At 39.5% G+C, this 13003-nt stretch overlaps 1 protein-coding gene across 1 annotated transcript in view; it reads left to right on the forward strand.

The window, feature by feature from the left end:
* The window catches only part of MYBPC3 (myosin binding protein C3), a 56633-nt gene extending 45510 nt beyond the window's left edge, over positions 1 to 11123 (forward strand). The window contains exons 29-33 of the mRNA XM_009897356.2: positions 4976 to 5171; positions 6817 to 6956; positions 7669 to 7828; positions 8405 to 8541; positions 10884 to 11123. Coding sequence (XP_009895658.2) covers positions 4976 to 5171; positions 6817 to 6956; positions 7669 to 7828; positions 8405 to 8541; positions 10884 to 11123 — 873 coding nt within the window. The remainder of the gene's footprint in view (positions 1 to 4975; positions 5172 to 6816; positions 6957 to 7668; positions 7829 to 8404; positions 8542 to 10883) is intronic.
* Positions 11124 to 13003: the final 1880 nt, after the last annotated feature.

Raw genomic sequence — 13003 nt, forward strand, 5'->3', positions numbered from 1 at the left:
CACAGCATGCCAAGGATAATCTAGAGTGCATGAATGCAACTACACATACCATTAGGGCAAGTGCAAAATTGCTGACGTATCCATACAGGCTGACCTAACCAGTTGCCCTGCCTTTGTGTTTTCTACAGCTGTATAAGCAACTGTAAGGACTACTTGTAAAACAGCACATGGGGTTTTTTCAGATGCAAGACTATCATATCAATACAGTGCAAGAACTGGTGTGAGAAAGGAAAAGGCCTTCTGAATGAGACACAAGAAAAGAAATTGTAAATGGCAGATTCTGTCTCTGTCAGATACCCTCAGTAATAACAGATACTTTGTTAAATCTATTCCTCATTTATAATCTGATGAAACTAAAATGTCTCTGTCCAGGACAGACATTTGTGAAAATGTAACCACTGTTATTACTGAGCTTTTTAACTCTCATGTTAGAGATGCTAGAGATAGGCAAAATATTTTTTTCAGCAAGGGAGACATATGCACACATTATCAATATTCTTTTGTTTGGACAGTACCAGCAGGGGAGTGAAAAAAATCTGTACAAGAGCAAAATCTCTGTGGCTACTGGGTTACACAAAAAATTGCTTTTTTACAAAGATGTATTAAATCAGTGAACAGCTGCAAACCAATGCAGGGAGCAACTACCTTGAATTGCATGCTCACACTACTCTGACACCATCACATTTATTTCCTTTCTTTCACATTCCTTCTCTCCAGAATTGCTAAAATGGCCCCTTCATTCTGGCCTAGACACATGCACAACCCAAGATTTTAAATCTGGCATTTTGGAGTTACTTAAGCCTTAAAAAAATAAACCAACAGATAGTTTTACTGCTTTGTTGTCCACGTTGAAGAAAATTTGCACAAAATTGGCAAGCCATCCCATAAGCAGAGGAACTGGTGCAGTTTGGCATTTCATAGCTTTGTGTCTCATGTCCTCTATATCACCGTCTCCCCAGCACAATAACACACCTGTCTTGCTTACAGCAGCCCAGTTGCAATGTCCCCAGAGATTTGCCAGTTCTTTGCTCTGCTCCCCCTGGGCAGTTCAAGCTGGCATGTCCTTAGCTCCCTGAGACAGTACGTGTAGGAATTAATGCAGAGCTTCACTTATCCTGCCTGATCATTCACCTGTTGCTAGGCAAAACACATGACACCCTGTCATCAGTTTTCACAAAACTGTGCTAAACTAACCTTGGGGATTTCTGGTGCATTGTCAAATTTAGCTGAAATGAACCAACTGATTCAAAACTCATTTGAGTAGCTGACTGATAGGCAATTCATGTGTTGGTGTGTACACTTTGGTCTCCAGAAAGATAAGGCTTACAAAAAATGATAAAATCTATCCATCAACACCAAATTTTAGCCTGAGAATGAAACTGGAATATTTTAATTCAAGAGGTCTTCTTTGAATGAATAGTGCAATTTTCATTACTGCTAAAGCTGTTTAGCAAAATTGAGGATCTTCCCAAAAAGCAAAGCAAAAAGAACATTTTACTTTACATTTTGAAAAAGTTTACATTACTCACTATTTCTGTTGGAGAAAAGGGCTCTAAGTAGCTAGGACTGCATCTTTAGGAGAGATGCTGAGTTGCTGGAACGTGTCCAGAGAAGGGCAACAAAGCTGGGGAGAGGTTTGGAGTACAAGCCCTATGAGGAGAGGCTCAGGGAGCTGGGGTTGCTTAGCCTGGAGAAGAGGAGACTCAGGGGAGACTTTCTTGCTCTCTACAATTACCTGAAGGGAGGTTGTAGCCAGGTGGGGGTTCGTCTCTTCTCGCAGGCACCCAGCACCAGAACAAGAGGACACAGTCTCAAGCTGCACCAGGAGAGGTTTAGGCTGGATGTTAGGAAGATGTTCTTCACAGAAAGAGAGACTGGCCATTGGAATGGGCTGCCCAGGGAGGTGGTGGAGTCACCATCACTGGAGGTGTTTAAGAAGAGACTGGATGAGGCACTTGGTGCCTTGGTTTAGTTGATTAGATGGTGTTGGGTGATAGGTTGGACTTGATGTTCTTGAAGGTCTTTTCCAACCTGGTTAATTCTATTCTATTGAAATTATAAAAAGGAGAGAGGAGAAAATAAGTCAGTATTGGGATTACTGTGAAGCCTGAGCTAGGGAACATGAGCAGGCAGAATACTAACAAAAGTGTAAGTGGTTTCTACTGCTTACAGTTTCTGTGCAACCCTCCCAGTGACCTTCATGGTCACTATATGGCATTTACCACTGAAATTCTATTAAATACCTTGCAATGCTATCCTGAGCTAAATGCTATTTGTAAGTCCATTCAAATCTTCATATTAAAATGTAGAGAAAAGAACAAGCACAAAATTGTTACTGACCCTTTTTCTCTTGAGTCCATTAAGCAGGTGGGATGTTCCTCTGAAAGGAAGGTAATCGACACATTCAAAATTAACTATGGGGACACATGATTGAAGGGACATTATATGCTATCAGGGGATAAATTCACAGTATTATTGAGCAGCCTTCTTGCCCATCATTATGTATGTGAATATAAACGTCTAAAAGCATTTAAATTCATTCCTCCCTGTCAGTAAATGCTGTGAAATTTCCCTGGTGTGTTGTTTACCCACTGTCACTCACTGTTCTCTCTCGGATTACCTGTTACACACAGCAGAAATCCGATCCTCTGAGATACATATTAGGAACATACTTGCTATCTGTTCCTGCTTTTCACAGTCTATAAATACAAGAGTGTATGAAAACCAACACTCACAACAATCTTTTACTGACACACATAGCACCTCAAAAAAAGAGGTGCTGTGAGTGAACGTATCTGATCAAGCACATTGGAACAATTAGCAAAGCTTGATTTATAGTCAAGATACTTCTTGTGACAAAGATAACGATATGGTTTCTCATGCCCATTTTTACTAAGGTATTTGGGGCCAGATGCTTGATTCACCTCGTTTCTCATTCCATCAGCAGCTACTGAATCTTGTAATCAGTCAGAAAACCCAGCCACACACTTGCCTTGACAAATTAGAAATGTACATACAATTTTCATACAATGACACCATTTTATTTTTATTCAGGAAGCAGTTCTCCCTTAGCCACATTTTTAAATGTAAATCCTCATATAATTTTAAAATACACACATATGTGGAAAGTAAAACAGAGCCAAGTCTCGAGTTCACCAATAACCAGAAACAGATATGGAAAACCAAACCAAACCAAGACAGACAAACAGAGCCCCACAAAAACACAACAAACCCACATCCTTTTACTTGTTCAAGAATTTCTACCATACCTTCCAGCTGAAAAAGGCAGGCCAAGGCTTCCTCTACTAGGTTTTTGTACGAGTGCAATGAGATGAGACCAGGATGAAAGTACACTACAACTGCACAAAATAATCTTCAATCTAATATTTCAGAGCTACAGGCCTGAGGTGCCTATGCTTCTTGGCAGAAGGCAATAGGAAAATCAGTTACCAGATGGTGAAAAGGGAAGATCCAAACTCATTGCTCATTTAAGGTTTATTATCAGTCATGTTGTAAAGTCAATTACAATACATCTGCTTATTTATATGCCAGAGAAAAGAGCATTTGTGAAAGAACCACGATTTCTAAGTGTTTCAAAAGTCCTGTAAGTGTAACTTACTGGCTCTGGCCAGCCTGATCTAGTGTGGGGTGTCCCTGCCCATGGCAGGGGGGTTGGAACTAGATGATCCCTGTGGTCCCTTCCAACCCTGACTGATACTATGATACTATGAACTTTGGACAGATCTTTGCCTGACACGTAAAAGAAGATTTTTTTTTCTAATACCACAGAGAAATAAAATCATGCTGCACAGACTCTCTGAGAAAACACATGACAAAACTGAAACAAGGGTGCAACAAAGCACAAATATTTTATTCTGCCTACCTTAAAAGCACCTAAATCAAGAGTCTGGGTATCCTAATCTCTATAGCCTAAGGAAAAAGATACAGCCTTGAAGAGCACATTCCAGACACCCAGTGAACTGCTGTTTACTAGAGGAGGAGAGCAGTTTATGTCCGTATTTCAGTGCCTTAGATTTCAGTTTCATGGCAACCTAAGCAGATCCAATTGCTGGCTTGGATGGTTTGACCATTCCTCCTCCATTTGAGTTCCTCATGGCATTCACCTAGCCCTGTGCTGCACTGTTTCACCAGGTTAATCTGGCAGAAACTTAGGAAGAAACCTCACCAAGTTATTTTCTGCTAGACTGACTGCAAGTACAGTTGATATGGCCCATTTTGTTTCCTGGGATTCTTGGTTTGGAGCTGTACTGTGGAAGTAGTACCCAAACAGTTATTAAAGAACAAATATTGCCTACAAGTTTTTCTGGAAGTGGCTGAGTGACAGTGACATAAACCACAGATACCTTACTGATTCCACAATGTCATCTTCCATGGGTGTAGTGACATTGCCTGCTCAGGCTGACAATCACCAAAACAATTTTTGCAAGGCAGAACAAATTAATTACACAGTAAGTTTCACATCAAAAGGCTTCAAGATTACAACAGTTTCTCAAAAAGTCTTTAAAGTGCCTGAGGACAGACAAACAAATATTTTAAGAAAGGCAGGAGAAGGGGTAAAAACTTAGTAAATGCATAATATCTGTTAAAGACTTCTGGTAGTTACTAATAATCAGAGCCAGAGAGATCAACTGCCAGCTTCATAGATGCCTGAGAAAGAGTACCAGACCAGCACAAGTATGATCTCTTTTCTGGATTTATTCTCAATATAATTTCAGTCCCTGCTCTAACTATAATGAAGTAGCATCCTCAGGGCATAGTGCCACTAAACCACACAGATGGGAGCAAATATTTGTCTGCAAGAAAACAAACTGGAAAGTAGGTAGTTTACTGTCTCAGCTCTGCATATTGAATTAGGCTTTCTAGACTTACAGCTTGCTAAAAAAAAAAGAAAATAATTAAAATCTAGAATAGCCTAAAAAAAGTAAAATAACATTATTCCTCTTTTTCTCTTCAGGGTAAACCAAGACCCAAAATCAGTTGGACAAAAGGTGGCCAAACTCTAGACTCTAAAGACGTGGGAATTCGGAACAGCAATGCAGACACAATCCTTTTTATCAGAAAGGCAGAGCTCCATCACTCAGGAGCATATGAAATCACGCTTCAGATAGAAAACATGACTGATAAAGTTGCAATATCGATACAAATCGTAGGTAAGAACCTGACAACATCAAGATGAAGTATATCATACAACACAAAAGAGTGGCCATACCAGGGCGGTCCAGAGACCCAACTACTTCAGAATCCCTTCTTGACCAGGGTTGATAGCATATAACAACACTCCAACCATGTCACTTTATTTTCCTAGTGCATTTCCCCATCCTGAAGTGATGTGTCCTTTTGAAGAGAGTAGAACTATCTGTGTGGCCCATAGGTTTTAAGGGACTTTTTCTTGCATGGTTTTGTGCAGTTAGTTTTTTAATCCAGATGTAGTTTCACAATCCATACATTCTTCTGTGGTGAATTTCAGTTTAAGTGCATGTGCAACTAGCTATTTGGTTTGTTTTGAGTCTCTCTGCTCATAATCTAGTTTGATGTCTCTACAGATTTGTATCAGAAAAACACCCATGGATAATCATTTATTAACCTTTTCCATGCTATACATGATGGTACAGCCTTCAGTTACACTCTTAACTTTCTTGATTGTTAGACTCTTTGTTTCTTAAAAGATGCCATTGCATATCTTTGACCATCATTATGATCCATTTTTTTCTACCGCTTTGAGAGTGAGAAAAAGAATTTGAGAGGTCTTGTGGTCTTGAGAGTAGCCATTTTGTCCTCAAAGAAGGAAACAACAGTCCTAGAATGGGTTCCTTCAGCAGATAAGGACAAATGATGATGATAAAATCATTGCACTAATATGCCTGTGCTGTTAAAAGAATTAGAAATTACAAGGAGACACAGTACTGAGAATTTTAAAAAGTCATATTTCATGCCTTACTCTGTTAAGAGTGCCTAGTTAGATGAGCTCTGGTGGATATTTCTTCTCTGTTAACAACTTTTAGTCTCTTTCCTGGTGGCATCTTAAAGGAATGCACTGCCAAAAATTATCCTGATCTATCTTTCACTTAATCCCAAGACCACCTCCCCAGGCTTAATAGTCACATCTCCCAAACAGGCCCTGTAACTGTGAGCAACAACCTAACACATAAGAAAGGGGAAGTAACATCTTCAAGTTAAAACAGGAGTATGAACTAATAAATCTTGATTTAAATGTTACAGGATTTGACTAAAAAGCATTGGTATAAATGTGAACAATCCTTAAAAGAAGAAAAAACTGATAACTTCATAATATGTAATCCTCTATATATTCCCAGGTATATGAAGATGATCATAGACTTCTGTACCTCTTTGGGAGTTTGTTCTTTCTCTAGTTATTACAGAGAATGCCACTATGGGCAAGCTAACAAGAAGTGAGGTGACAGGAAACAAAGTCAGGTATATTCCCAAACAGCCACGCTTCCTTAGCTGAGAAATCACACAGAGGTAACAAAGCAAGTCATAAAACTATAGAGAAAGAGTCAGTCACACCCATCCAAATAACACTAAATTCTTCTTCCATTTTAAGAAAGAGTTTCTTGGTTCCTGTGTTACTAATTCTATCATGTTGTCTGTTTCTCAGTAGATTTCAGGCCTCTCAGAAGACTATAAGGAGAGTGTTTGGAAACCTCTCAACTTTCCTGTTTACAGTTTCAATTTCACATAAATGCAGTATATTGCTTTGGAACAATTACAGATTACTAAACTCTTGGATGAACCAAAAGCTAAGGTTTAGGGGGTTTTATGTCTCTTCTGCAGACAAGCCTGGCCCTCCTCAGAATGTAAAGCTTGTAGATGTTTGGGGATTCAATGCAGCACTGGAGTGGACACCTCCACAAGATGATGGCAATGCACAAATCTCTGGCTACACAGTTCAGAAAGCTGACAAAAAGACAATGGTAAGAAACTGCACCAAGGCAGTGACTTTGTGTAGAGTTTGAAGTAGTACCTGTTCTGTGGACATAGAGACTTCAGAAAAACAGTCGAATTCTTGACTTTCAGTTGTGTGTCCAAGTTGTGTGTCATATTGGAGGCAGTGAAACATTGAAGATAGCATCTAAAAAGACCCTAAAGGTTAAGTACAGAAATGTAGAAAATGCCTGACAGAAAATGCCCAAAGAGATGTAGCTTGTGCCATGGTGACTCAGAAGGTGGAATTATATTTTTCATAAATACAGTGAAAAACCAAAGGGGAGGAAAGAAGAGTTAGACTGAACTCTGATGCTGGGCATAGTAGGGCATATACTGGGAGAGGTACTTACACCAGTCAAACTGGAGGGGGCATTTTTCCTACTGAAGTTCCCATCAAGGATGCTCTAAGGACGCCATCCTCTGTCAGCTTCCCCAGATATGAATAGAGCTAGAATGTAAAGAGTTGTTATGTTTGTTTGGCAGTTTTTTTCCCCTCAAAACACAAATATTTATACACCTATCACACCAGCCAGAAAATAAAATAGATCAGCTGATCAGCAACACAATATCAGATTTGCAGGCTAGTGTTAAATACCTGTCTACCTGTCTTTTCCTCGTAGCATCCTTCTCTCCATACCAAAACTAGCACCATGTCTGACTTCTCCTAGCATCTTTCTAAACAGTGCAGTCTTGTTGCAGGAATGGTACACTGTTTTTGATCACTATCGGCGCACAAACTGTGTCGTGTCAGACCTGATTATGGGAAATGAGTATTTTTTTCGCGTCTTCAGTGAAAATTTATGTGGATTGAGTGAAACTGCTGCAACCACCAAAAATCCTGCCTATATCCAAAAAGCAGGTAATGTATTCTTCTAAACAATGATAAGAAAAGCCACTAAGTACTAGAAGCAGTACACCGGTAAATGGAAAATACAGTGTGACTAGATGCACCACCAGAGATATTTTCCTTACTTAGTAACTAGCATTTATAAAGTATTTTAGCATCAAGAGCCCTTGTCTGGGCAGCTCTCCTGTACTAACACAAACATCTGTTCAAAAATATTCACAAGTGTTTTATAGAATCACAGAATGTTTTGGGTTGGCAGGGACACAGGCTTCCTAAACTATATTAGGAAAATAATGCAACTGAGGGGGTTATATTTACATTCTGGGGTTAAAAGATTAAGATGTCTCTGGTAAAGGCTTCCGCTGCAGACATATGGCTGTCATATTTTTAACAAGCTAAAAACACATGATTGCCAGGATCTTCAACTAAAGCATTAAATAGGAGATGTGTTTCAGAGTGAATTTAAGTAAATGCCATCGCTTCGAAGCTTCTCTAAATACCATGGGCAAATTAAATGACAAATGGATTGTACACAAGTCATCAGAATTGAAAACACACTTCTTACCATTTTGTTTCTTTGAACTGCAGGCACCACTTATAAGCCACCTAGTTACAAAGAACATGACTTCTCTGAACCTCCAAAATTCACTCACCCTTTGGTAAACCGGTCTGTGATTGCAGGATACAACACCACACTCAGCTGTGCTGTAAGAGGAATCCCCAAGGTATAGATTACTTCAACTGTCATTGATACTGTTGCAACAAGCCAAGAGGCTGCCTTAGAATTCATGCCAGTTGGGTGTGACTGGAAGGTAACATGACTGCGCTAAGAAAAACTAAAGGTCACCCAATTATCTCCCACCTCAATCATAAGTGATGCTTAACCAGAACGTACAGTGCAAGTGGTGTGCACAGAACCACTGGGGCAGTACAGTAAAGGGGACAGAGGAAAGGACAGTCATTGCTTTCGGTAACACCATGCCATTGAAAATGTACCACAGATACATAAAATCTACTCACTGAAGAAAGTAAACAACACCAACAAAGATTTCTTCTCAACCTGTGTATTTTGTTCTCTGCAGTCTTTCAAGAAGACAGCAGCTAATGTAGTACAACTGTTTAATTAACCTAAGTGACACACAGAAACACCTATTTTTTTTCCTGTTGCCTCAGCACATCCACAGAACTTTTGGGGAGTTTGAGTTGTTTTGCAGAATTAACTGGAATAAGACCTACTGTCATGTGTGAAGTTTTGAGGCCTCTCTGAAAAAATTCCATCTCACAGGGATACGTTCTAAATATATTTGTTGGAGGCTCTTCAAAGAGTACAAAAATGCCTACTTTTTGGTTAGTTAGGAACAAACAGTTAAAACTGTATCAGCTGGGAGCTAAATTTAGGTTTCTCAAAAAAGGGAAGCATGCTTGCTGTCTGTAGTGAAGGAATTCACCAAATTATGACATAATCTTTTTATAAATTTAAACTGGTTACAGGCACAAAAATTGCCAGCACCCTTTTTCCTTCCCTTTTTGGCTGCTTATTCCCAGCTCCTCTCCTTTCTTTATCCCTGAGAGCTACACAGCAAAACACGTTAAGAAATTGCTCAACGTTCAAAATAACTCAAAAAAAAAAAATCAAAAGAGGCAAAAATCCCACTCTAGTCTTGATGCAATCATGGGGTGCAGATCCTGGGATGAAGAAGGAGCTCCAGGCAAAACTCAAATATAGAAAGAGCTTACCCATGTAAATGGCTGCAGAAAAACAAGAAATACTAGCAACTGGAGGCAAAAATCCATTCTCCAATAGCTGCCTTAGCTTAGAATCATCACAAAATGATGTTGTCAATGATATTCCATTTTGGTTACCTGACCTTTTGGTGGCTTTGTAGGAAAAACTTTGTATTTTATAGCTGCTAAATACAGTAGTCACAGGGTTGTTTTTTTTTAACATGGGCATGCTAGCTCTTCCTTTCATATTAGGCTGAAGGATACATCCTTCAGTACACCTAATGCTCTTAAAGCAGCTTTCCCAGATACATTTCTGCACCTGCATTGCAACAGGGCTTTTTGACAGAGAGTAGCTTATGCTGAGCGAGCTTTCCAGTTCTGAATAACTAGAGATTATCAAGCATACCTCAGATATGAGCTGTGTGGATGAGGCAGGAAAAACTCCACCTGCTGTCTTGAAAGAAACTTAGCATGGCAACTGGGATGCACTGCAATGCATATCAGAGGTCAAAGGCACAAGATTCAGTAGATACGAATGCACTCCATAAAACACTGCAGTAATCTTTTTATGGGTGAAAAAACAGATGCTGTTAATTCTGGAAGCAAACCAGAGGAGCTCAGAGATTGGTCTAAAGTCTGTTTCTTCACTACATGTAGTAGCAAACTTGAAGTAAACCAAAGCAGTTTGCTTTGTATCAGAGGTTTTTCATTTTCAGAATTTCATTGCTAAAAGTTAGAGGCACATTTTCAGGCACTGGAAATAAAAACCACAATAGCTGGAAATGATACAGAGCCAACCACTTCATTGCTCAGCTGAAGTCACCAGGAGCTTTATTTTGAAATTCCTGAAGTTACTAAAGAGATGCAAAACTGTTTGGAAAATCCTTTCCCAGCCCAAACCTTGGCATCCCAAGTAGGCCACGCAGCATGTGTGGACCCTTACGACACATCTGCCCTAATAATCTGTGCAGTCTCCAGGTCCCCTTCTGTAAGATATTTGAAGCAGTCAGCTATTTAATTGTGCTTGCTAAAATCTAACTCCCAAAGGAATAAATTTGTAGCCAGTCTCTTTTATTTTTTTTTTTTAATTGCAATAAAATAAGCTATTGACCCACATTCCCTCCATGCTCTTTGAGAGTCAGAGAAAATACTGATCCTTCATATGATTTGCTTGTTGCAGTTGTACTGAATGAGGGAAGGCTCCTTGAAGAATCTTTGCTGCGTAAAGTACATAGCCCTCACAACGCATAAAACTTTGATAGTGAGGTTAAAGCTGCAAGATCAGATCTACATCCTTCATTTGCTACTTTCTCTTTTAAAAGTATCCTTCTGTGTTCTTCAGCCAAAGATATTCTGGTACAAAAACAAAATGGACCTCTCTGGGGATGCCAAATACCGCATGTTCAGTAAGCAGGGTGTGCTGACGCTGGAGATCCGGAAACCCACTCCGTTTGATGGCGGCATTTACACCTGTAAAGCTGTTAATGAGTCTGGTGAAGCTGAAATAGAGTGCAGACTGGATGTCAGAGGTAATCAGAGGAATCTTTGGAATAAAGCTAATACTTCAATGAAGAAAGAATAACAGTTTAGGGGGAAAAAAAAAGATGAATCTTGGTTCCCCTTTATCTAACCTTGACTTCTTTGATGGCACATAAAAAGTTAGTTAATTACACAATACCATCAAGATTGCTGGTTTTCATTCTAAACTATTAATGATAGAATTAGGCTGCTTGCTAGGTAATACAGGTCTGAAAGTGGACAGTTACTATGCCTTGGACTTAATATTTCCAGAGAAGATACATAGCAGTGGAGTGGAAATCCATCAACAAAGACTGCGTGGTGGATGATTTTACAGGGTTTTTTTGTGCCATAATCTGTAATGGGAAAATTCAAATGAAGTCACTAGACGTTAGACACACGTGAAAGGTAGTGCACACTACACCACAGGTGTTTTTCAAACACTGAGAATTGATTTTGTTTGTCAGAAGGGCCAGAGGACAAAAAAAAGTCACATCTTCGTACCGCAGTGAGAAATGCCAACTAAATACCATTTTTGCTAGGGCTGCTACTAAGGTACCCCTTTGTCAACACAAACTTACACAGCACCAATTTAAATGCTCCTCAAAAACCCACAAAAAGCTGTGTGACGTGCATAACAGCCAGAGATGGAGATCCATCATCACCATGGCAAGCCTTTGGCATTTCTGCACAGCATACTGTTTGACTCTGCACCCCATGAGGAACGTGCACAAAGCACACCTTGCGGTGCTGGGCACCGATGTCCTCACTGGGGCCGTGGCAGCAGGCTATTTAGCTGTGTTAGTGCAACAGTCAGACTAATAGCTCTGAAATGTCTGACCTTAATCTATGCAGCAGCTTATTAACACATGCTGCATTCAGTTCAAGGGTTAACTGAAGTATTTCTCTTCAGTGTTTTACTGTGCACTGTAGGCATGGCTCAGAGCTTAGTGTTACCATCTTCAAATCTTGCTCTAGGAACAATACATCTGGAATCATCAGATAAAGGCAACTGCTATAAAGCTTCCATATTTCACCATAAGCACCCAGTCTCTATTTAAAATTCACATCCTTTAATGTCTGATATCTAACTTGTTTGTTTGTTTGTTCTCTAGCACCTCAGTAAAACTCTGAACCTCAGTTCATCTGCAAGCCAAGGTATGAATCAAAATAATTCAGCTAGATGAAGGAGCAGTAGCTTTTTGGTTAGGTATAAAAGTCCTTAGATAAGCATGTGAGAGACTTGATAAAAATCCCATAATGGGGCGTGGGGGTGTGCTTGTTTTGATTTCCGTTTGCCTTTTCAATAATAATACTAAAGTCACACTCCTGCAAGGCAATTTATTTGGTTTATTTCAAAGTCAGGATTTCATGGGTCTTGATCTTTAATACACTATGGCAGTCTATCTGTAAGAGCAACAGTGTAACTGAGTGACTTTTTCTTAGCCCACTACCAGCAGTCCCTCTAGGAGATGGTTACTTATTAATACACAGCTAACTATTACCAATAATCTGAGTGCACTGCTTTAAGTCAAGCGAGCACAATCACAATGCATGTAGAAGTGCAATGAACATGTTAGATAAAATGAAATAGCTGTAATAAACAGTAATGTATTTGACAATTAATTCTTTGTCCCCATTCTCTATCCCAGCATTGGAATGGAAGTAGAAAAGAAGAAAACTGAAGAAATTAATGAGGGATAATCTTGGTTACATTTAGGAGTCCTGCTCATCTTTTAAGTCATTTAATGTCTTGTAGCGTCCTGCTTGCGTAGCCTATTTTTGGATAGTATTTCCTCTCTTCATGCATCTGTTTTAGTTACACTGCCCCTGTGTCCACATGAAGAAATAGAGGGAAATCAAGAGAAAACTTTCCCTCTCACTACATACAGAAGACACTTCTGAAAAAAAAACCAACCAAATATTAGAGTTAGGTATAAACCC

The sequence above is a fragment of the Dryobates pubescens genome, chromosome 5, assembly GCF_014839835.1.
Source record: "Dryobates pubescens isolate bDryPub1 chromosome 5, bDryPub1.pri, whole genome shotgun sequence".
Taxonomy (NCBI): domain Eukaryota; kingdom Metazoa; phylum Chordata; class Aves; order Piciformes; family Picidae; genus Dryobates; species Dryobates pubescens.